Below are 24,695 nucleotides of genomic sequence, written 5' to 3'. Positions count from 1 at the left end.
CCCTCTTCCATATTTGGTCCAACTCATTGCACAAAACTCACAACTTCAGTAGGGATGTGAAACAGGCAATATTGGTTCATTCACCCATTACACATCCGCTCGGCATCAATTCATTGCCCATTATACACCCACTTGATATCAGTACATCCGTCTATTAAACACCCACTCAATATTGGATCATTGCCTATTACATACTACTCAATGTCAGTTCACTTGGCCGTCACATACCCACTCAATATTGGCTCATCTGCATGGTCACCTGTCCATTACACATCTGCTCGGTATTGGATTATTGCCTGTTACATATCCGTTTTATATTAGATCATTACCTAGTAAACACCCCCCCCGATATTGGATCATTGCCTACACATTACTCAATGTCAGTTCACTTGGCTTTTTTTTTAATTTATGGGACTTGGGCATCGCTGGCTGGCAAGCATTTATTGTCCATCCCTAGTTGATCTTGTTCAGAGTCAACCACATTGCTGTGCCTCTGGAGTCACAATTAGGCCAGACCAGGTAAGAAGGGTAGATTTCCTTCCCTAAAGGACATTACTGAACCAGATGGATTTTTCTGACAATTGCCAATGGTTTCATGGTCATCAGTATACTCTTAATTCCAGATTTTTTTTATTGAATTCAAATTTCACCATCTGCCGTGGCGGGATTCGAACCCAGGTCCCCAGAACATTAGCTGAGTTTCTAGATTAATAGTCTGGAATAATACCAGTAAGCCACCGCCTCCCCCAAACCCATTTCATATTAGATCATCACCCATTACTCACCACTTGATATCAGATCATTGCCCATTGTGTACCAACTCGTACTGGTAATTGGATTATTGCCTGCAACACACCCACTCAAGTTTCATTACCATTGACTTCCTCCAAAGGTGAAAGCTCTGCCAACCCTGTAACCGGAATGATCGCACTTTTAAATGTAGAGGCGTAAAGGAAGTGCAAGATGAAAGGGGCGAGATATATATATATATAAAGGGTGGACATATATATATAGCGATTACTCAAATATATCTTCTTTGCAGCTAAAGACATCACTGATTACAAAGAAATGAGATCATTTGCAGAGAACAAGGTAGAAACCATCCTCAAACAAAAGTCAAAAGAGTTTCGAGAATACAACCGCAAGCAACTCTCCAGAATCTATCCAAAAGGCCAACGCATCGATTCTTCCAACTACGACCCAATTGTTCTTTGGCAACATGGATCCCAAATGGCAGCTCTAAATTTCCAAACCCCAGGTGCTTAACATTTTTCATTATGAATCAGTTGACCTTGAGTTATTTTGATCCAATGTATTGCAGCATTAAAACAATAAATATGTTAGCAAGATGTATCTTGGAAGACCAGGTATAGTGACTTTAGGTTCTGCTGTGCCTACAGTAAGTTTATGCTTATTTTCATAGACTATAAGATGTAGGAGCAAAGTAGGCCATTCGGCCCATCAAATCTGCTCTGCCATTCAATGAGATCATGACTGATCCTCAACTCCACTTTCCCACTTTATCCCCATAATCCTTGATTCCTTTACTGATTAAAAATCTGTCTATCTCAGCCTTGAACATACCTAATGCCCCAACCTTCACAGAGGGGGTGGCATGGTGGCACAGTGGTTCGCACTGCTGCCTCACAGCGCCAGGGACTTGGGTTCAATTCCGGCCTCGGGTCTGTCTGTGTAAAGTTTGCACTTTCCCCGTGTCTGCGTGGGTTTCCTCACGGTGCTCCAGTTTCCTCCCACAGTCCAAAGATGTGTGGGTTAAGTGGATTGGCCATGCTAAATTGTCCCTTAGTGTCAGGGGATTAGAAGGGTAAATACGTGGGGTTACGGGGATAGGGCTTGGGTGGGATTGTGGTCGGTGCAGACTTGATGGGCCAAATGGCTTCCTTCTGCACTGTAGGGATTCTATGATTCTACGAGCCTGCTGCAGTAAAGAATTCCACAGATTCGTTACCCTCTGAGAGAAGAAATCCCTCCTCATCTCTGTCTTAAATGGGCAACCCTTACCTCGGCGATTATGTCCTCTGGTCCTAGACTCTCCCAAAGGGGGAAACAGCCTTTCAGCGTCAATAGGACATTGCCCAATTCCAATGGGACATTTAAACTCACCTGCTTCACGGCAAGTAGTGCTGTTAGAAAGGGAGGTATGTTGTCCTTCACTCTGCTCCTTTCACACTTTGGTATTGGAGCCAGGGACTTGCTGCATTGCCTGAATCTCACTCGGCCTGAGTCAGGAATGTTGAGCGAGACAGACGCTTAAGCATTTTCACACAGGTAAGTGGGTAAGGAGTGGCAATCTGCCACTGATTGCCACTCTGAAGAAGTTGTGGCCCAATATTTTACAAATATTTTGAAAATTAAGCGTTTTACATAGCTTACTTGTACTTAGGAGGCTTCCAAAGTCGAGAGATGCATGAACTCAGTAAGAAGTCTCACAACACCAGGTTAAAGTCCAACAGGTTGGACTTTAACCTGGTGTTGTGAGACTTCTTACTGTGTTCGCCCCAGTCCAACGCCGGCATCTCCACATCATGACTACCATGAGGCAGACAAAGCCCACAATTGTGTCAGATTTCCATAGCTCGCATTTCCTGGAACTAGCCTGAGGTCTTGAGAGGGACCTCTGCATCAAAGATTGCTGACCAATAAATTCTCCCACTCTTACCGCCTGCCGAAGGCAGAAAGAAGGGATTTACATGTCGATAATCAACTTGTTTGGCGCATTGTGAACACTGCTTCTGTGACCATCAGGTTCTGGAGAAGGAGTCTAACCCAGAACCTCTGGCTGAGAGGTATGGACACTCCCCACTATGTCACAAGACCTCCTTATCACTTATCGTGAGACTTTTCAAATTATTTAATTAATTCTGGCTGTAAACCGGAAAGTGATGGCTTTGCATCCAACAACCTCTAGATGGGGTTTTTACTCCTACCTAAACTTATCTAAGTCCTTATATTATTACTTTGGCCCAGATCTGAGCAGCAGCCATGATATCCAGATTGCCACTACGCTCAAAAATTCCCCAAACTTAACACTGCTGTGATTTCTTCCGACCCCGGCTTTCACAGAAATGCGCAGTGCAGTGTCCCTCGAGGAATTCCGTTGGAGCGGAGTAGAATCGGGGAAGAGAGTACATGCTGCCTTTTTTTAACAGCATCAGCTGTTTAGTAAATTTAACCGTCCAGTCTCAGTGTTAGTGAATGGGTGGAGTAATAAATGGGTAAGTGGACAGTTACGTCAGTGGTTAAGGTGGGTGGGCTGATAAGTGAGCAGGTGGGTAATGTGGCTAAAGTGGGTAAAGGCTTACACAGGATCCCGACACCTATCCTCAGTTGTATGTCCGAGCATCTCTGATCTGGAGACCGGAAGATTTGATATAATAATTGTCACCAAGATAGTTTTTAACTCATTCCATAAAGAATAAGGGAGCACCATAAAAACTTGTGTTTCTCAACACAGGGCACATCTTAATTTGAAGTTAGAATCCCTACAGTGCAGAATGAGGCCATTTAGCACATCAAGTCTGCACCGACCACAATCCCACCCAGGCCCTACCCCCTTAACCCCAAATATCTACCCTGCTAGTCTCCCTTACACTACGGGGCAATTTAGCATGGCCAATCAACCTAACCCACACATCTTTGGAGTGTGAGAGGAAACCGGAGCACCCGGAGGAAAGCCACGCAGACAACGTGCAAACTTCACACAGACAGTGACCCAGGGCTGGAATTGAACCTTGGTCCCTGGCGCTGTGAGGCAGCAGTGCTAACCACTGTGCCACCGTGCCGCCCCAAGTTGCTTGTTGTGAATTATCTGTTGTGTCAGATTGAGACCCAGGCAAATAAAATCTCCCATGTTGTTTTGTTAACATTGCTTAATTTGTGCTGCTGGACCTTAGAATTATACAACCCCAAAGAAAGCCATTCAGTCCATTGAGCCTCTTTGGAAGAACTATCCAAAAGCACGGTGTTCCCTCGTCCTTTCCCCAGATTCCTGCAAATCTGTCTTTTGAAACAAAATACTTTGAGTGATAGGGGTAGACTGTATTAGCGTGAGTGAGAATAAGCCAAAGTTGCGCTATGAAATAGTATAGGTAGTTTAATAAATAAGTGACAATGGATGCAAAGCAGAAAGTCAAACAGTAAGTACTGAGACAATATGAACACTGGACCAAAGCAATATTTTCAGTGTCTTTGGATAAAGGCTAACGAGAATGGTACAAGTGTAAGTCCTGTTAAGCTTGATAAATCTCTTCGTAACATCAGTTATGCTTGGGACAGTCAGTTAAGCCGGCATCAGGGTTCCATAATGTGAATTGTAATGTTTAGCTTCAGAGCTTAGATTTTCCTTTTGGTTATCGTGGGAGCAAGGAGAAACCTTAATCTTCTGTTTTAAAATGTTTTACTTGATTAATCAGCTCCGTCGTGGTGTTAAATGAGAGCACAAATTAGACATGGCGTGTGAGATTGATGGAGGTAATTAACTTTTCTCATTCCATGTTTTGTTACGTGCTCTTAATAGATTTTATAGAATTGTGGCTAGGACATGGTGTTGAAAATCTCCGAGCTTCATACTTATGGGGTGGAATTTAATTTCCCCCGAGGTATGTTTGAAGGTGGAGGAGAGGGTGGGAGGGTGTGGGTACCCCACCACCTTCCCGACTCTCTCTCTGTGTGGGATGGGTGGAGGGCAGCCGTCCCACCTGTAGGCCAAGTGGAGCCCTTTAGCTACTTTAAGGGGTTCTTAGGCCTCATCCTGTCGCAGCTGGTTTCAACCAGCATACCATCCGGAGAAGCAAACCCTGACAGATTTCTAGTGGTTATCTTGGGTGGTGAGGGTGGGGTGTGGGGCCCTTGTCCACAGGCCCTGCAGAAGGGACCTTGGTGGGGGATGGGGGTGGACCCCCCATTCCAATGTCCCTTTTACCCCCTGCCCCCAACTCCACCCTGGCTTCTGCCCCCCCCCCCCCCCCCGCCTCCATTTAACCCCCTCCTCTGTGGGTCCTCACCGCTACCCCAATTCCAGCAACTACCTAAGGGTGTGTCACCGATCCCTCTTAGAGGCCCGAGTGACATACCAGCAGTGGCTACCCCTCCCGTTTGGGCTGCTGGTACTGGAGAGCTGCCTGCCTCTGATTGGCCAGTTGCTCTCTGGGATGGGATTTCCACCCTAATGGGGGGGGCTTAATCCAACAAGAGGCCTGATGTTGTCCAGGTCAGGACCTGAATAGCTCGGATTAGCATCGGGCCTCCCGGAGGGAAGTGATGTAGGGCTCCCACCAGTTCTCCAGAACTTCAGTGATAGTTATTGTGGGTGCAGACTCAATGGGTCAAAGGGCCTTTTCTGCACTCTATGACTCTGGGTGATCGAGACCCTTGTCTCACACATTAAAATATGCTCAGTATCTGAGAGAGAGCCATTTCAGGGTTTAGTCATAGAGTCATCATACAATTCAGAAAAAGCCCTTCAGCCCATCAAGTCTGCATCGACAAAACCTACCACTAAAGGAGCGCTAATCCTATTTTCCTTCATTGTTCCCATATCCTTGAATATTAGGATATTTCAAGTGTTCATCCAAATATTTTTTAAAGGTGGTAAGGTTTCCAGCCTTGACTACCTTCCCAGGCAGTGCATTCCAGATTCCCACCACCCTCTGAGTGAAAAGGCTTTTTCTCAAATCCCTTTGAATCTCCGGCCCCTTTCCCTAAAACTATGGCCCACCTCGTGATTGACCCCTCAACCAAGGAGAACAGCTGCTCCTTGCTCACCCTGTCCATACCCCTCATAATCTTATACACCTCGATCATTTCCTCCCTTAGCCCTCTTTGCTCTAGAGAAAACAATCCAAGCCTATCTAATGTCTTTCCTTATAGCTCAAATGCTCCATCCCAGGCAGCATCTCCTCTGTATACTGCCTCTAGTGCAATCACATCCTTCCTATAGTGAGGTGACTAGAACTACACAGTACTCCAGTTGTGGCCTAACCAACACTCTGTACAACTCCACACATGCCTCCTTCCTCTTACAGTCTATACCACGACTGATGAAAGCAAGTGTCTACATTGTACCTAATATTGTAATTCAACAAACCATTTCCATTCCTCTGTGACAGATAAACCCATGCAGTTGAATCAGTCTTTGTTTTCTATGAATGGGAGAACCGGTTTTGTGCTACAACCTGAGGCTCTGAGGAGTGACAATTCAATTCAACACCGACCATATTCTGTGAAAATAAAGGTAAGGAAAGTGGTTCAACAGTCGAATGTATTGTGTCATTCTCTGTTCAATAATAATATGCAAACACATAGATTAAAAGCTAGTCTGGTCAAACCTCCCAGTTTTAGGAATGACTGCCTAGTGCCAGGCATCACCTGAGTCCAAAGGACTCCGCACCATGATTAAAGTTTTCACTTTTAAGAACATAAGAAATAGGAGCAGGAGTAGGCCATCTTGCCCCTCGAGCCTGCCCCGCCATTCAATAAGATCATGGCTGATCTGACGTGGATCAGTACCACTTACCCGCCTGATCCCCATAACCCTTAATTCCCTTACCGATCAGGAATCCATCCATCCGCGCTTTAAACATATTCAGCGAGGTAGCCTCCACCACCTCAGTGGGCAGAGAATTCCAGAGATTCACCACCCTCTGGGAGAAGAAGTTCCTCCTCAACTCTGTCTTAAACCGACCCCCCTTTATTTTGAGGTTGTGTCCTCTAGTTTTAACTTCCTTACTAAGTGGAAAGAATCTCTCCACCTCCACCCTATCCAGCCCCCGCATTATCTTATAAGTCTCCATAAGATCCCCCCTCATCCTTCTAAACTCCAACGAGTACAAACCCAATCTCCTCAGCCTCTCCTCATAATCCAAACCCCTCATCTCCGGTATCAACCTGGTGAACCTTCTCTGCACTCCCTCCAATGCCAATATATCCTTCCTCATATAAGGGGACCAATACTGCACACAGTATTCCAGCTGCGGCCAATAATTTTGATTATTGTTGGAAATTTTAGAATAGAACTTTATTGTCCACGCAAAAGTGGAAATTTGTCTTCACCTCCAGTAGAACATTTAATCACAGACATTAGTTTAAAAACAGTGAATGTATGAACATGTTGGACCAAAAGTCCTGTTTCCATGCTGTAAACATCTATGACTCTATTTCATCTATACCTACATTCATACATTTGTGCATATATATTTCTGGGGAGGCGGTGGCCTAGTGGTCTTATCGCTAGACTATTAATTCGAGAAGAATTGTATGAATACTTGCAGGATAAAAATTTGCAGAGCTTTGGGTGGGGCAAGAACAGGGGAATGAGACAAATTGGAAAGCATTTCCATCGAGCTGGCACAGGCTGAATGGGCTGAATGGCCCCTTTCAGTGCTGTATCATTCTATACTATAGTTAGAGCCTATTTTCCAACCTATATAAAGTTCAGGCATGCATTGTTGATCAAATGGAGGAGTGAGTCACTGTGAAGACTTAAGGTTTATGAATGGTTCCCTGATACATGCAGCAGTGACAGTGCCAACCTCATCATTTAGGCTGACTCTATTTGAGAGATCATACAGACATGTGTGGAGTTCCTATCCTGACATCAGAGTAATGTCACAACTTTAGTGTTGCTGCACATTTGAAGCTGCCTTAAAGTGATGCGAAAGCTGTAGTGTTAGCAAATCCTCAGCAAAACTTACAAAGTGATATGACATTAGTTAAAGTTACAAGGTGAGGCAGGTGTTTAAGTGAAATTGCATTATGACTGCAAAGTTCCGCAGAAGTCAATGTGTCCCCATCACATGTGCAAAGGGCGATTGTGTAAATGATTCCTGGTGACAATTATAAAGCAGTTTTTGCATCTTCATGCTGTATCTGATTTTACAATGCTGTTGACTGGATATCTGTTCGACATTCTGGTAATATCTTTATTGTCCTCGCTGTCTCTGCAGCTTCTCGGTGCCCGCCATCTACCCAAACCTGGCAGGTCTATCGTTTGTCCGTTTGTAGAAATAGAACTGTGTGGAGCTGAGAATGAGAACAAGAAGTTTAAAACAGTGGTGATAAGTAAGTGTGTCTGTGGGGATGTGTGAAACAACATGTAGTGCAATGTGGAAACTATTTCAATCATTAACACACAATGTTCACTTTTGTGTTCGCTTTTTGATTTAGTTCTGAATAGCCTGTCTAGATGTTTGGATAAAATTACTTTAGTAACATGAATCAATATTCAATTAGCCATGAGTGCTTTTTAAAAACTTGCCTAATATTTTGCAAGGCCTTATTTGCACAGAAGTGGCAGCGGCCAGGTATTCATAAAGAACAAAGCAACCTGCATTCACTTCCTCTAGCACCATCACAAGATGCCTGTAGTGTGTGTCATCTGTAACAGGGCTCCTTGAACATTCTCCCACACTAACCCCATCTTCAGGTTTAAAAATCACCCTAATCATTGTTAAGGGGGAAGGTGTGAGAGGAGCATCGGGATTTGGTGAGGCCATGGGGAAGGGTTGTTGGGGATGAAAAGTAGGGTGCGAGGGAGAGCTGTCAAAGCGGAGTGGTGGGGGAGGGGGGGGAGGTGTCAGAGTGGGACGGGGAGAGTAGTCGGAGTGGGAGGGGGAGAATTGTCAGAGTGGGAGGGGGGAGAGTTGTTGGAGTGGGAGGGGGAGTGTTGTCGGAGTGGGAGGGGGAGAGTTGTTGGAGTGGGAGGGGAAGAGTTGTCAGAGTGGGACGGGGAGAGTTGTCAGAGTGGGAGGGGGAGAGTTGTTGGAGTGGGAGGGGGAGTGTTGTCAGAGTGGGGGGGGAGAGTTGTCGGAGTGGGGGGGAGAGTTGTCGGAGTGGGAGGGGGAGAGTTGTTGGAGTGGGAGGGGGAAGAGTTGTCGGAGTGGGGGGGAGTGTTGTCGGAGTGGGGGGGAGAGTTGTCGGAGTGGGAGGGGGAGAGTTGTCGGAGTGGGGGGGAGAGTTGTCGGAGTGGGAGGGGGAGTGTTGTCGGAGTGGGAGGGGGAAGAGTTGTCGGAGTGGGAGGGGGAGTGTTGTCGGAGTGGTGAGGGGAGAGTTGTCGGAGTGGGAGGGGGAGTATTGTCGGAGTGGGAGTGACCAGATGACACAGGAACTTTCCTCCTCCCGACCCTCAGGATGCTTTTGTCAATTGCAGGATCCCCAAACTGCTGTTCAAACTGAGATCAAGAGATTGGGAATTGAAGATGCCACCTTAAGGTGGTTTTGTTTGACACCAGAGAGTCTTTTTATCTTGCTTATCATGTGGCTATATTAACAAATAAAAACTGAACAACTGCAAATGTGGAAATGGCATTACTATTACTGAATCCCCCACCATCAACATCCTGAGGATTATCTCTGACCAGAAACTGATCTGGACCAATCATTTAAATAGTGTAACGACAAGAGTAGGAGATTAACATATCTCCTGACCCATCCACTTGCCTGCATGCATGCAGTTCCAATAACACTCAAGAGGCTTGACACAATCCATGGCAAAGCAACCCACTTGATTGGCACCCAATCAACCACAAGCATTCATTCCCCTCATCACTAGCACACAGTGACAGCAGTGTGTACCATTTACAAGATGCACTGCAGGAACTTGCCACGGTTCCTTCAACAGCACCTTCCAAAACTACCAACTAGAAGGGCAAGGACAGTAGTTGCCTCTTTATGTGTGTACTTGAATAGCAAACAGAAGTGAATGTAAAGTCAATGGGTGGAATTTTCCCGCCCAGCCTTCCACGGGAATCGTAGCGGGCGGGACAGAAAATTCGGCAGACCATGCAAAGGTCCGTTGATCTCGGGTGGGAATTTCCGGCCTTGGGGCGAGCGTGGCCGAAAAATCCCACCCAAGATCTCAGCAGCACAAATTCTGAACTTTAAAAAAGGCAGAGGGTTAAACTGGTGGGTAGCAAAGATATCTCTTGAAGAATGTTTGTTATTACATGTTATTAACAATATATTTCAATGCTTCTAAGAAGCCAAAATATGAGCATTAATATACTGTGCTAAATAAAATGAGCCAGGAATAATAGAGAATTTAGATATCTTGATGTAAGTGAGTGATTTAAATCATCTTCTTGTTTACATTGCAGATGATAATGGCCTTAACCCAGTTTGGTCAGGAGGATTGGAAGAAGCCAGTGAAGAATTTGTCATTCAAGATCCTTCTTTAGCTTTTCTCCGCTTTGTTGTGTATGAAGAGGACATGTTCAGTGACCCTAACTTTTTAGCTCATGCCACTTTTCCCATCAAGGGAATTAAAACGGGTTAGTTTTACAGATTAGAAACTCGGTGGAAATGAGTCTTGTACATTTGGCAGTGCAATAATAGTTTAACCAGATATAGCTGGGACAGATAGCTATCTTGGGGTGGCAGAGTGCTTCGCACTGTGCTGCTTCACAGCGCCAGAGACCCGAGCTCGATTCCCGGCTTGGGTCACTGTCTGTGTGGAGTTTGTACATTCTCCCCATGTCTGCACTAGTTTCCTCCGGGTGCTCCGGTTTCCTTCCGCAGTCCGAAAGACGTGCTGGTTGGGTGCATTGGCCATGCTAAATTCTCCCTCAGTGTACCCGAACAGGCGCCGGAGTGTGGCGACTAGGGGATTATCACAGTAACTCATTGCAGTGTTAATGTGAGCCTACTTGTGACACTAATAAATAAACTTTAAACTAAAAAGAAAATCTTGCTGAGTTGACCCAGGGTGCAAAAGGACGCTCAGACAGTGTGTACTCAGTTTCTAATAGACAAACTGAAAGTTTCCCCATGCATGCATCAACAGCCGTGACTTTATCCCGGTGATTGTTAATTCTGTATTTTAATGAAGGGAAGGGCTCTGCAAACATACCAAATTATTACTAAGAATTTGGGGTGGTGCGGTGGCACAGTAGTTAGCACTGCTGCCTCACAGCGCCAAGGACCCGGGTTCGATTCCCAGCTTGGGTCACTGTCTGCGTGGAGTTCTCCCCATGTCTGCATGGGTTTCCTCCGGGTGCTCCAGTTTCCTTCCACAGTCCGAAAGACGTGCTGGTTAGGTGCATTGGCCACGCTAAATTCTCCCTCAGTGTACCCCGAACAGGCGCCGGAGTGTGACGACTAGGGGATTTTCACAGTAAAAGTTATTAGAATTTTTTGAATATGAAGCAATCTGAGCTTTGGTTTCAATAACACTGGAATTAGTTTCCAAAGAGTTTTAATGTCAGTTTGTCAGTGTAATCTAATGTTGAGGAGTTTGAACATTCAGTAAATGCTTATTTTCCATCTTCTCTCCAGGTTATCGATCGGTTCCTCTTAAAAATGGTTACAATGAAGATATAGAATTAGCAGCTCTTCTAGTCCAGTGTGAAGTGAACCAATTAGGGGTAAATAATATCTATTTTTATTACTCAGATTATTTGCTTAAGCCTTAATGAATGTTAATATTCAACCTGGTACCTGAAACATTTATTATTGAGGACATGAATTCATTTCAGTGTTTTCCAAGTTGTCCAAACCAGCTAGGGGTTGAAAGGAAAAAAAACTTGCACCTATATAGCACCTTTCATGGCCTCAACACATCTCAAGGCATTTTAAAACCAACAAAGTATTTCTGCAATCACAGAATCCCCATCATTACAGTGCAGAAGGGGGCCATTCAGCCCATTCGCCTGAATTCTACTGTCCCCTTCTGCCACAGAATCGGAGTAGGCGAGGGGCAGCCAACGGAAATGCCGGTTGACCTCGGGTGGGAATTTCTGGTCTCGCTCGAGTAAGGCCACAAAATCCCGCCCATAGTGTCTGCACCGGCTCTTCAAACGAGCATCGAGGCTGAAATTCCCTGACGTTGTCACTGTGCCGGTGCGAACGGAAAAACTGGCGCTCAGCCAAATCTCCATTCACTGCCACGGGCAGGGTCAGAGAACTCCAGTCCGTGACTGCCTTTCGACTGCATTTTCACCTTACCCCTGCACGTTGTTTCTATTCAAATAATAATCTAATTCCCCGATTGAACCTGCCTCCACCACACTTCCAGGCTGTGCATTCCAGACCTGAACCACTCGTAGTGTGAAAAAGTATTTTTCTCACATCATGGCCGCGAATCTCCCATCCGCACCCGCCACTTTCCTGGCAGGTCCAGCAGGGAGACATGTGTCTGCGGCTTTGAACGGGGATTTGCGCATGCACGGGGGACGCATGTGCATCTCCCAGAGCCGGCGAGCAGTCGCTGGCCAGACCACACTGGAAACCGGCGGGAAGACAGGTAAGTCATTTAAATCTTTTTAAAATTTATTTTAAATATGTAGATTTGTTAATTATCGGGACCATTAGGGGAGCTAGCGGGAGACCTGGGAGGTGGGGCCTGGGCATCGGGGCATTCCGGGATAGGGCGGGAGGTCAGGGCTAGCCTGGGAATTGTTGTGGGGGCCGCGATTGGGCCGGGGGGGCTGGAGGGACAGCACTGCGGTGGTCCCGGGCTGACCAGCGATTGAGCTGGCCAGCAAATGGGAGTCTGACAGTTTGGGACCACTGCGCAGGCGCAGAGTTCCAGAACTGTCAAACTCCAGTGTGAATAGTCCCCCCTCCCCTCCCCCTGCCCCCGGCCTGGTTTTTAATGATATTCATGACTGGGACCTCTTCAGTACACAGAGTGCGGAGATTCAGGTGAGAAGCTGAATTGACAAAACAGCCATGATCTAGAACAGTTTTCCCGCCAATTCAGCACTTTTGGGAAAATCACCCCCCACATTTGCTTCTTTGCAAATTGCTTAAAATACAAGGATAGAAACTGTGTATCAGTGTAGGTTTGGTGGGCCGAAGGGCCTGTTCCTGTGCTGTTTATTCTTTGTTCTATATGCCCTCTTGATCTTGATCCTTTTACAAGTGGCTACAGTTTCTCCCTATCTACTCCGTCCAGCCCCAGTGTCCAGTGTAGTCACTGTTGTAAGGCAAGGATAGGGAAGAGACCAAGGAGTGGATTTTCATCTTCCGCACTTGGGGATGCAGATCGTATGCACTTTACAGAATGCCTAATTTTCATCGCATTAATTTCAATGGAATAAAAATCCAGTCAGACTTTACAGAAGGCATGTAATTTCCCCACACTGAATTACTGTTCAGGATGTGAATAGTCCACTGTGTTTCATGCATAAGAAACATAGTTAGATGGGGAGGGAGAGCAAGTTCTAACATAGGATTTGCATTTTTATTCAAAGATTCATGATCCAAATTAACATAACTAACATAGAATATAAAAATGATTAACCAATAGACAAAATACAAATGACAATGAGACACCTTTCAGCAAGAGTGGAAAGACGGCCATTAACATATGGAATATGATTAATATTAATATCTTAGCGACTGATATTTTCCTCCTAGTGAGAATGAGAATATTGCCTTCTTTCAGGATGTTGCATATTATTCTGACCTGTTCAGTTAAAACACTTAAATGTAAAATACAACACCCTCCTCCATTTAACTTTGATTTGAAGTCAGTGTGAATTAGGGCTTCTGTGTTGCTTCTGAAGTTCAGGTCAGTGGATCTAACACAAGGGTCAATGTGCTATTAATATAGAAAATATTATTGGTAACAGCACAGCACAAGTGCTAAACGCTATACCATGACATTCCTTAGCTCACTATTTCAACATAGGCATTATTTTAAGTAGATCCAGTAAAATAGAGCTCATTGAAATATTATATCAATGTATTTGTCCACTAATATTGCTAAAAGTCAAGGTCAATGAGTAGCTAAATTGTTCAGAGGCTGGGATACACTTACTAAGTTCATCCTATTCATTTGTTTTCCAGAATTTCAGCTTCCTGCTTAATACCATTTCCACTTAATCAATACTCACCACTATATCTATTTGCCTTGTTTCGTTTTATCTTTAACTGAGAAGGATAATAATCACATGAATAAAATCAAATCCATCATTATTAAAAATATAGAACGATAATAACATGTACGTTCAGGGTTCGGTAAGAATTCCTGATAGCCACTAAGTATGCCTGTGCATCAGTCAATAATTTTGACAGTCCAAGCAGCAGAGGAGTGAATCAATAAAAAAAAGAACGATCAGTCAATTAATTACAGTAGTAAAATGCAAGAACTTAAATTTCAGTGAGTCAGATTTCACAGTGGCACAGTGGTTAGCACTGCTGCCTCACAGTGCCAGAGACCCGGGTTCAATTCTGGCCTCAGGTGACTGTCGTTGTGGAGTTTGCACGTTCTCCCTGTGTCTGCGTGGGTTTCCTCCGGGTGCTCCGGTTTCCTCCCACACTCCAAAGATGTGCGGGTTAGGTTGATTGGCCGTGATAAATTAGTGTCAGGGGAATTAACAGGGTAAACACATGGGGTTATGGGGATAGGGCCTGGATGGGATTGTTGTCGGCGCAGGCTTGATGAGCCGAATGGCTTCCTTCTGCACTGTAGGGATTCTATTCTGTTCTATTTTATATTCCAGAATCATAGAATTCCTACAGTGCAGAAGGAGGACATTTGGCCCATTGCATCTGCACCAACTCTCCAGCTGAGCATCTTACCCAGGCGCTGCCCTCGTAACGCCACGTATTTACCCCACTAATATCCCTAACCACGCATCTTTGGACACTAAGGGGCAATTTGCAATGGCCAATTCACCCAACCTGTGCGTGTTTGGGCTGTGGGAGGAAACCGAGGCATCCAGAGGAAACCCACATAGACTTGGGGAGAACCTACAAACGCCACACAGTCACCCAAGGGTGGAATTGAATGTGGGTCCCTGGCATTGTGAGGCAGCAGTGTCAACAAAAAACTTTAAAATTGTTTATTATCTGCCTACATTTGTGTCCTACCTTATATGATGAGGGAAACCACCACAATAAATTTAGCACAAGAAAATGTATTTATTCTTTTGCAGTGTTATTAATTTAACAATCAATCTCATTCTATCCTGATGTGAATTCAGGAGCTTGTGAAATGGAGATCATTTTCTCCTGTAAAGAAACGACACTCTTGGGAAATTATCCACCTAAAATAAACATACTATGTAGAATTAGTGTTAGGCTATTTATGTTATTCTGCTGTCCCATAACCACATACTTGAAATATGACCATATGACTTTTAGCTGGATGAGACTAATTCCCATTAAAAACATTTTATCTGATTGTCACAGGAAGGTGAAGAAGAACTTTACTCTTCGCGTCAGCAGCTACGGCAGCGGCCGGTGGAAGGGTTATACGATACTGCTCCAGTTAGACCACGGACTATAGAGGGTTTATACAGTAGCAATGCACCCCGTCAACGACAATTTGACTCAATGCTATACGACTCTCACACAATACAAACCGGAAGGGGTGGAGGACAGAGGGATCAGCTGCCAGAAGTTCCAAAAAGGAGGTAAGTATATGAAAACTATAATCCTTCAGAGTTTCTGAGAAACTAGTGAAAGGGTGATTACTGATCTCTCGCAGGCGGTTTTGCGGATGATTCAGACTTGCTTGTGTTAACAAAAAACTGTAACTGCCTCAAAATGGCCTTAGTAGCCCTCCTGTCCTGTTAGCCCCAGCAACGTGGTGGGGCAATTTGGAAAGGGATGTGCCATTGTTTAAGTTTAGGTTTATTTATTCGTGTCACAAGTAGACCTACATTAACACTGCACTGAAGTTACTGTGAAAATCCCCTAGTTGCCACACTCCGGCGCCTGTTCGGGTACACTGAGGGAGAGTTTAGCATGGCCAATGCACCTAACCAGCACATCTTTCGGACTGTGGGAGGAAACCAGAGCACCCGGACAAAACACACGCAGACATGGGGAAAACATGCAGACTTCGCACAGACAGTGTCCCAAGCCGGGAATCGAACTCGGGGGTCCCTGGCACAGGGAGGCAGCAGTGCTAACAACAGTGCCACCGTGCCACCCAAAGTGTCGGCCAGTTTCAGGAAGTAGGCCTGCCCTTTAATATCCCAGGTCCCCGACTGTCTATTTATGTTGGAACTGATGCCCTGTATGCTCTGATTAATTCCACAGGTAATAGTTTTTCTTGGCTTATTTCATACTAAGTCTGACATTCTTCTTCTGAGGTAGCCAGAGAGAGAAAAAAACAGTGCCCCCACCGAAATGAGATGGCCCATTGCCACCTCTGGGTACCTGCTCTGAAAAAGTAAACCTCACCACCCTCCGCCCTGCCGCCTCCTCTCCCTCCCCTCCCACTCTGGTGAGATTGGTTCTGTTTGGCACTCTGCTTTGTCGATGTGAAGAATGTCCATAACATTGCTGTGGTTGCGGGCAAATATTCAGCAAACATTCAGTGAGCAGCCACCCAAATGGTCAGAATTGCTCAATTCCCTATTTTAAAAATTGTGTCATGAACCACTACAGTCCATGTGGTGTAAGTATCCCACTGTGCTTTCAGGAAGGGAGATCCATGATATCGACCCCTTTCTATAAATTTGTTTTAACTTCAATTATATTATAAATAAAAGTATGTAGATATGAATGCACAAATTATGTGTTTTCTGTGATGTAAGCTGCTGGCTTTATCAACATGTAATCTGCATTTAATTCCTCATCAGATTTTACCGTGATATGTTCCCCTCTATATTGTTCACAAAGATACTTGATGACTTTTTAATCAAATGAATTGTAAACTGTGTACCTACTTAGGTTTAAAACTAATGTGTGGAGGAATACATCAGCATCTGTATCCTAAGCCTCTCAATGTTACTAATTTCATTTCTGTGCAAAGTGCAGTTATATTAAAGCAAAGATTTGCGGTCAGCTGCACATGTCTGGTTATTATGACCTCAAATTGTGTAACCATACACCCCAATGGAAAGTCTTTAGGTGTTCCGAATAGGAGTCCAGCAATGTGAAATGCAGTCTTCTCATAGAAACATAGAAACCAGAAGCAGGAGTAGGCCATTCGGCCCTTCAAGCTTGCTCCGCCATTCATTTTGATCATGGCTGATCATCGCATTCAATAGCCTTTCCTCCCATAACCCTTGGTCCCTAAGCCCCTAATTTCTTCTTGAAATCAGAAAACGTTTTGGCCTCAACTACTTTCTATGGTAGTGAATTCCACACATTCACCACCCTCTGGGTGAAGAAATTTCTCCTCATCCATCTTTCATCAATCTAACCTTGTTCCACATAAGTTATTTACATAATCTGTATCATTATAATAGGATTTCATTGCACCCATGCACAGCACACTGTTTCATGGTGGAACAACATCGATCATTCAAATGAGGTCGAATCATATGGAGCAAAGGCTCATTCAGCCCAACATACCCATGCCGCCTTTCTGAAAAAGTCCCCAATTGGTCCCACTCTCCACCACTTTCTCCATGGCCTTGCACTTTTCCCGATTTTAAATATTTCCCCTTTGAAAGTTCTTATTGAATCTGCATCCACTACCCTTTCAGGCAATGCATTCCAGATCATGGCCTGAATTTTACACTCCCCCCACCGGTGGACGTGGGGCGAGTGTGAAACTGCAAGGGACAGGATTGCCTCCACATTCCCACCCGCCCTGACCACACAGCGATTTTAAACTAGGGTGGGCCCCATTCCCAGAAGTGGAGAAGGCCAGAAAGAATCAAAGTTAGATCCCAGGTAGGAAGAGGGGGGGAAGTGGGTGAGATCTCCTACTCCCCCTCCCCCACTGAGAGGGGATCTCATAGAAACTTATAAAATTCTAACAGGATTAGACAGGGTCGATTCAGAAAGAATGTTCCCAATGGTGGGGGAGTCCAGAACTAGGGGTCATAGTTTGAGGATAAAGGTAAACCTTTTAGGACTGAGCTGAGGAGAAATTTCTTCACCCAGAGAGTGATGAATGTGTGGAATTCACTACCACAGAAAGTAGTTGAGGCAAAACATTGTGTGATTTCAAGAAGAAATTAAATATAACTCTTTGAGGTGAAAGGGGTCAAGGGATATGGGAGGAAGGCGGGATCAGAATATTGAATTTGATGGTCAACCATAGTCAAAATGAATTGCGGAACAGGCTCGAAGGGCTGAATGGGCTTCTCCTGCTTCTATTTTCCATGCGCTTCTCTATCCTCCCAGCCCTCAGACCCCTTATACTTGCCTATTCCTGCAGCTCTGGCACTTAGGCTCAGGCAGTTCCTTTTCTGCCCACTAGAGTGCTGTCGCTGCAGGGACTGAAAAACAGATTGGCCGGTAGCTCTGTAAAGTGGGACTTCCACGTGAGTGAGGGACAGAAGTCCCGTCTGCAGCCAATCAATGCTCATTTAAGTATATATTGGCTGCAGGGCAGGCAGAGTTGGCAGGGATGGCACGCCCCCGCCATCCGAAAAATTCAGGCCCGTAATAAATTTCTTCTCATTCCCCTCCCTTCGCCTCCCACCCCGCTCCCTTCACTGACCTCTCTGCCAATTGTTTTAAATCTGTGAAATCTGTGTCCTCAAGTTACTGACCCTCTTGCCAGGGGCGGCACAGTGGTTAGCACTGCTGCCTCACAGCACCAAGGACACGGGTTCAATTCCGGCCTCGGGTCACTGTCTGTGTGGAGTTTCTCCTCGTGCCTGTGTGGGTTTCCTCCGGGTGCTCCGGTTTCCTCCTACAGTCCAAAGACGTGCGGGTTAGGTTGATTGGCCATGCTCAATTGACCCTAGTGTCAGGGGGATTAGCAGGGTAAATTTGTGGGGTTACGGGAATAGGGCCTGGGTGGGATTGTGGTCAGTGCAGACTTGATGGGCCAAATGGCCTCCTTCTGCTTTGATTCAGTGAAACAGTTTCTCCCTATCTGCTCTTCCAGAACGCCTCATAATTTTGAACATCTCCATAAAATATCCCTCTAATCTTCTCTACTCTAAGAAGAACAAGGCCAACTTTCCTTCATCCTTAAAAGGAGAAACACTATTGTCATTTCTGGGGTAGAGATTGTGAGAATTTTGAAATTGTTTTACGTTTGATTCTTTGCTGGATGTTTATGGTAATGAGCTTCCAAAGCCTAAATTAAATAACTAACAAAGAGATTTTCTGCTGTTTTCCTTTTTCAGAGGTAAAGACAGGGAAAAGAGACCTGCCAACAGCGCCAAATTTTATACATGAAAGAAGGTGGGCCTTTGCCACCCAACCCTGATGCCAGGATGAATGTCAATGCATATTAAAGAGGATGGCTGAGAGATCAGCAAAGTTCGAAATCACTTGTTAAAAGCAGACCAATACAGTCGATACATTTATTGCACTATACTTAGTTATTATTTCTGTCAGGCAAGTGCGATCATGGAAAATAGTGAAAAACGTTGACTATCTTCCCACTTTCATAAAGCTGTTTCTTTTCCCTCCTGATTTAATGGCCTATTGACACCAAAGCCTTTCAAAGAAATCCGTCCTCCAACAGTCAGTCAATTAAAACATCTCACATGCAATGTTAAGAAAAAGCTCATGAGGATTCGGTGTAACTGCAGAATCTAATGGAGTGCAGTTCTATCCCCTTATGAAATGGCCTTTGTTCTTTCAGATCAATGTTGTTCTTCTGTGAAGCTGAGTTCATTTATCAAATCTGAACTCCGGAAACAACAAGTAAGAAGAGCACAGGGCCCCAAGACATCAAAGTTATTGCTGATTACCCTTGAGGCTTAACTATTAAAGCAAAACTAAGTAAACTGTTTTACTGAGATCTGAATAGATGTCAAGAACGTCGACTAACTTCATAGATTACGTATCATGTAGCAGGTTCACACAAAATTGAAAATGTGTTACTTTTATTGTTGTTCGATCCCTTTTACCAATTCAAAAACTGGTCGTGGGGAGGGACATGACATGAGTTTAGATGTTGGTTGATAATGAAAATTAACTGATGCCATTGTATGATGCAGAAAAAGATAAACCATTGGTGCCTTGCATTTCATGCTACAAGCTTTCTGAAGGAAAAAGGAATGTACAGTACAGTACAAAACCAAAGAAATGGCAATCCTAGCAACTGCTAAAATATTGCTTTTATTCATTGAAATGTTACCTAAGCTTCACTAGGTACAGTGCAATATGATGGACAGAATCACTATGATCACAGTTAGCACAGTAAGATTGCAGTACACCTCTACAACAGTGGGGAGGCAGCGGCATAGTGGTATTGTTACTGGATTAGTGACCCACGATAATTCTCTGGGGACCCACATTCAAATCCCATCACAAAAGATGGTGAAACTTGAATTAAAACCATTATTGATTTTTGTAAAAAAAACAATCTGGTTCTTTAGTGTCCTTTAGGGAAGGAAATCTGCCATCCTTGCCTGGTCTGGCCTACAGATCCACAGCAAAGCGGTTAACTTTTAATTGCCCCTGCAAGAGCAATTAGGGATGGGCAATAAATGCTGGCCCAGCCATCGATGCCTACATCCCATGAAAGAATTTTTTAAAAACACTGCAATGTACTAAAAACTCAGATCATGATTCCATCGCTGAAGGAAACGGACAACAGTCCTGTAAGATATAATTTATCTTCAAGGTTATGAATGCTAATTAGTGCATTACAAGCCATAGTGATTTTTTTATTGAACAGATAGCATCATAAGACTGAGGTGGAAATTCATAGCACCAAACACCAGCCATATTAAAAGTTTCAATGTTTCTGTCCAGAAAGCCAACGCCTTTTTGTATTTACAAGCCTCCATGTACATATTAGTTTCTAGCTCCATGCTGAATTATGAGGTTTTTTTCCCCTTTTACAATGAAGCATTTTCTGAAGGTGTGGTGACTGTCCCTTTTAGGGCAACACAACAAAGTATCTGATTCCTGATTGTTCACCCAGTTCAGGTGATCCTTATTCTGCCGTGCTGCTGTTAAACCCCCTGCAGTGATTCCCCAATCTGAGTCCCAATTGGTCACCCGACCAGGTGACCTTTCATCTGCTTGTGTTGTCCTTAAAGAGGCAATCATCACAACAAAAATCTTTTCTATTTTATATTTGCTTAATTTAAACTGTCATGCAAAACTTCAAAACTCCCCTGCTAGCAACATTACTCCTCAGTATAAATGTATTTCAAATGGTATGTTGTTAATATTGCGCAGTTGATCTCTGATGGAATAAGACATATAGTGAACAATCTATCTAGACTTTTGGATAATTTATTCAACTTCAAAATATTAAATACAGGTATATCCTTCTTTTGCCTAATGCTAAAATGTTTTCTGTTATTTAACATGGACAGTGACGTGTTTGTGGCTCGTGATACATTTTCCGATGAATGTTGCTATATTTTTTCCCTGAAAATCCTGTTATAATTATAAGAAGCCTATTTTGGAATTCGTCCTGCCACCTTGAAGTTGAAAGCAAGAAGGAAAGTACTACAGCAGTTAATTGTAGTTCTGGTTTTTCAGTAGTTTGTGAGTTCCAGTGCACACATTTTTTGTCTTTCCCTGTAATATATGATAGGTCTGCATACATCAGACAAATCTGTGACGCTTTCTTTGTGATGCCACAATGCCATCTCATATTTGCACACTGTGACTAATATTTGTGCTAGGTGACCAGAGGAAATGTGCCCTGCAAGTATTTATGAAAACTGGATTCTGTAGCTTTGTAACAGGACCTCCAACCACAAAAAGGGAAATTATTTTCTAATTAAAAATCCAAATCACAGTTGAAGAATTGCTAGTCTCGTGTACGTAGCGTAATCATACATTTTTTTTGGAAAAGTTTTTACTGTGCAACTACACATGACATTTCTTTCCACAATATATATTTGTGGCATTGTCTTCATTATAAAACAAATGCTTTTAAGTTATTTGTCCTATGTATATGTTACGTATAAATGTGCCGTGTAATTATCAGGAATGTATTTTTGTCAACTTGAAATCCAAATTATCACAATGAAATCCAATCAAAGTAGTGGAAAAGATATGTAGAATTTTTATATGTTTGCAAAATTATAGAAGCCATTTAGCTAGTTACTCTTCTGGATTTATTTTAGTTTTTGCATTAGAAACAACTTTTTTTAAAGTAGCATTTTAAGGGTGATAGTTTGAGATGTATAATGGCTGTTCAATACTGACAAACAATGTGTGCCAAGTTGATGCGGGAGGCACTGTTTATTGTTTTCTTGTTTTAAGATAAATTTAATCTGAGGAGTGCAACTCCAACTCTTTCCTGTATTGTGTCAAAAAACTATAGGGGAGGTGATGGCCTAATGGTATTATCACTAGGCTATTAATCGAGAAACTCAGCTAATGTTCTGGGGACCTGGGTTCAAATCCCACCACAGCAGATGCTGGAATTTGAATTCAATAAAAACTATCTGGAATTAAGAGTCTACTGATGACCATGAAACCATTGTCAATTGTTGGAAAAATCCATCTGGTTCGCTAATGTCCTTTAAGGAAGGAAATCTGCCGTCCTTACCCGGTCTGGTCTACATGTGACTCCACACCCTCAGCAATGTGGTTGACTCTCAGCTGCCCTCTGAAATAGCCTAGCAAGCCATTCAGATCAAGGGCAACCAGGGATGGGCAATAAATGCCGGCCAACCAGCAATGTCCATGTCCCACAAATTAATTTTTTTTTTAAACTGCAAATCCAGTCCTTAGAAACATAGAAATCAATGTTAAACATAAAACAGACAATGCAATATATATTTTCCTTAAGTATCTTCTTGAACATTGTCCTGAAAAGATTTGGCTGGCAAATTCTGCAATTGTTAAATGTCACTATTTTTAATTCCATAGAATTGTAGAACCATCGAATCCCTGCAGTGCAGAAGGAGGCCATTTGGCCCATCGGATCTGCACCAACACAATCCCACCCAGGCCCTATCCCTTAACCCCACGTCTTTTCTCTGCTGATCCCCCTGACATTAAGGGGCAATTTAGCATGGCCAATCAACCTAACCCACACATCTTTGGAGTATGGGAAGAAACCAGAGCACTCGGAGGAAACCCACGCACACATGGGGAGAACATGCAAACTCCACACAGTCACCTGAGGCCAGAATTGAACCCGGGTCCCTAGTGCTGTGAGGCAGCAGTGCTAACTGCTGTGTCACCGTGCTGCCCGCCATTCTGCAAGCTAATGTCACTGAATTCTAAGATAATGTTTATTCCAGCATTTCAAAAATAGAACTAAGAATCGCACACTATTTGCTGATTTTATTAATAGGGTTGAACGAATTTTCACCTTAGTGTCTGAATTTTCAAAATGCTGTGAGCCTGAGGCATTCTCTGCAGAGATTAATGTGAAAAATATTTAGAATTGTTTTCCTCATCCCAATTTGAGTGAACATAGTTGATGTTGAGATCCTGTTGATTGAAATATGATTTTAGCAACTATTATTCAAGTTGAATAGTGAGGAAATAACTCATATTATGCAAAGTGCTAGCTAAATGTAATATGTTCAGGGAGACATGCTGGAATAGATAAACCAATTTAGAATCATAGAATCCGACAGTGCAGAAGGAGGCCATTCGGCCCATCGCGTCTGCACCGACCACAAACCCACCCAGGCCCTATCCGCATAACTTCATGCATTTACCCTAGTTAGTCCCCTGACACTAAGGGAAAATTTAGCACAGCCAATCCACCTAACCCGCATATCTTTGGCCTATGAGAGGAAACCAGAGTACCCAGAGGAAACGCACACAGAACGTGCAGACTCCACACAGACAGTGACCCAAGCCGGGAATCGAACCCGAGTCCACTGCTGTGAGGCAGCAGTGCCTGCCACCCGTGCCGCCCCGGTATAACTTGCAGTATAAATAGGTCAGATAGCATACTGTTGTAGATATAAGAATCCATATGCATGACCCAAAGAAAAACTGTGATTCTTGAAACCCGAAAGGAAACTACAAATGTTGGAAAGACACAATAGGTTAGTCAGTATGTAACAAAGGATATACACCAAAAACTGCACAACTTATAATTTCTCTTCACCAATATTGTTCCCGAGTTACTTCTAGTATGTTCTGAATTTCAGTAGACACGCATTGGTGTTATTTTCCCTACCTGTCCAGTTTTTCATTAAAATACATTAAAAATGTTTTATTTTAAGAATGCAATTGAGGTATACAAGCTGCCTGTGAAAGAATTTGGTTCTAAACACCCAGGAACGCAGATAACTTTGTGTTTAAAACAGAATGCCTTTGAACCAAAGGAAATTGTCAAATAACTGTATTTATACTGTTCTTCATTTTGTACTTTTTGACTCATTTCTTGTTTCCTGTTACTTCAATTAATGTATATTTTTAGAGTATTTTAACAGTTATATTTAGGGTGGGCTATTCTTTCACCCTCTCTTTACAGAATGAATGGGTCGGTGGAGAGGCAATGTTTTTTTTAAGTAGGTGATTATCTGCTCCAATTGTTTTCAGAACACGTGAACCGTGTTATCTATTAGTTTTGCAAAGTGTAGTTGGTTTTCAAAAACTGGATGAAGCATTTGAATATTGTGGGAACAGTCAAATGATGCCAAGGTGGTTCTGAAAATCAATTTCAACGGAAGACACAAATCCTTGATTTTGTACTGGTTAGAATCGATTCATCGGGTCCATTTTGCAGCAGTGTATGGGAAGTTAGGTAGTTTTAAGTTATCTGAGAAAGTGAAATGAATACAATCTAGAGGAAACTTAACAGTTCTGAACATTTTGTGAATTTTGCTTTTTGTTAATTATTTAATGTGCAAATAAAGAAACATTCATATAGTCATGCGTCTATTTTAATGTTTATGAAACAGAAAATGGGTGCAGAGTAGGCC

At 43.5% G+C, this 24,695-nt stretch overlaps 1 protein-coding gene across 3 annotated transcripts in view; it reads left to right on the top strand.

The window, feature by feature from the left end:
• Nucleotides 1-24,642, top strand: part of plcg2 (phospholipase C, gamma 2) — a 262,650-nt gene extending 238,008 nt beyond the window's left edge. For all 3 annotated transcript variants that reach the window (XM_078210630.1, XM_078210629.1, XM_078210628.1), the window contains exons 26-32: nucleotides 1,043-1,258; nucleotides 6,129-6,253; nucleotides 7,965-8,079; nucleotides 10,113-10,286; nucleotides 11,290-11,378; nucleotides 15,154-15,377; nucleotides 19,008-24,642. In XM_078210630.1, coding sequence (XP_078066756.1) covers nucleotides 1,043-1,258; nucleotides 6,129-6,253; nucleotides 7,965-8,079; nucleotides 10,113-10,286; nucleotides 11,290-11,378; nucleotides 15,154-15,377; nucleotides 19,008-19,059 — 995 coding nt within the window. In that variant the 3' untranslated portion in view covers nucleotides 19,060-24,642. The remainder of the gene's footprint in view (nucleotides 1-1,042; nucleotides 1,259-6,128; nucleotides 6,254-7,964; nucleotides 8,080-10,112; nucleotides 10,287-11,289; nucleotides 11,379-15,153; nucleotides 15,378-19,007) is intronic.
• Nucleotides 24,643-24,695: the final 53 nt, after the last annotated feature.

The sequence above is a fragment of the Mustelus asterias genome, chromosome 4 (genome assembly GCF_964213995.1).
Source record: "Mustelus asterias chromosome 4, sMusAst1.hap1.1, whole genome shotgun sequence".
In the NCBI taxonomy this organism is placed as follows: Eukaryota; Metazoa; Chordata; class Chondrichthyes; order Carcharhiniformes; family Triakidae; genus Mustelus; species Mustelus asterias.
This window is presented reverse-complemented; position numbering and strand designations above follow the sequence as displayed.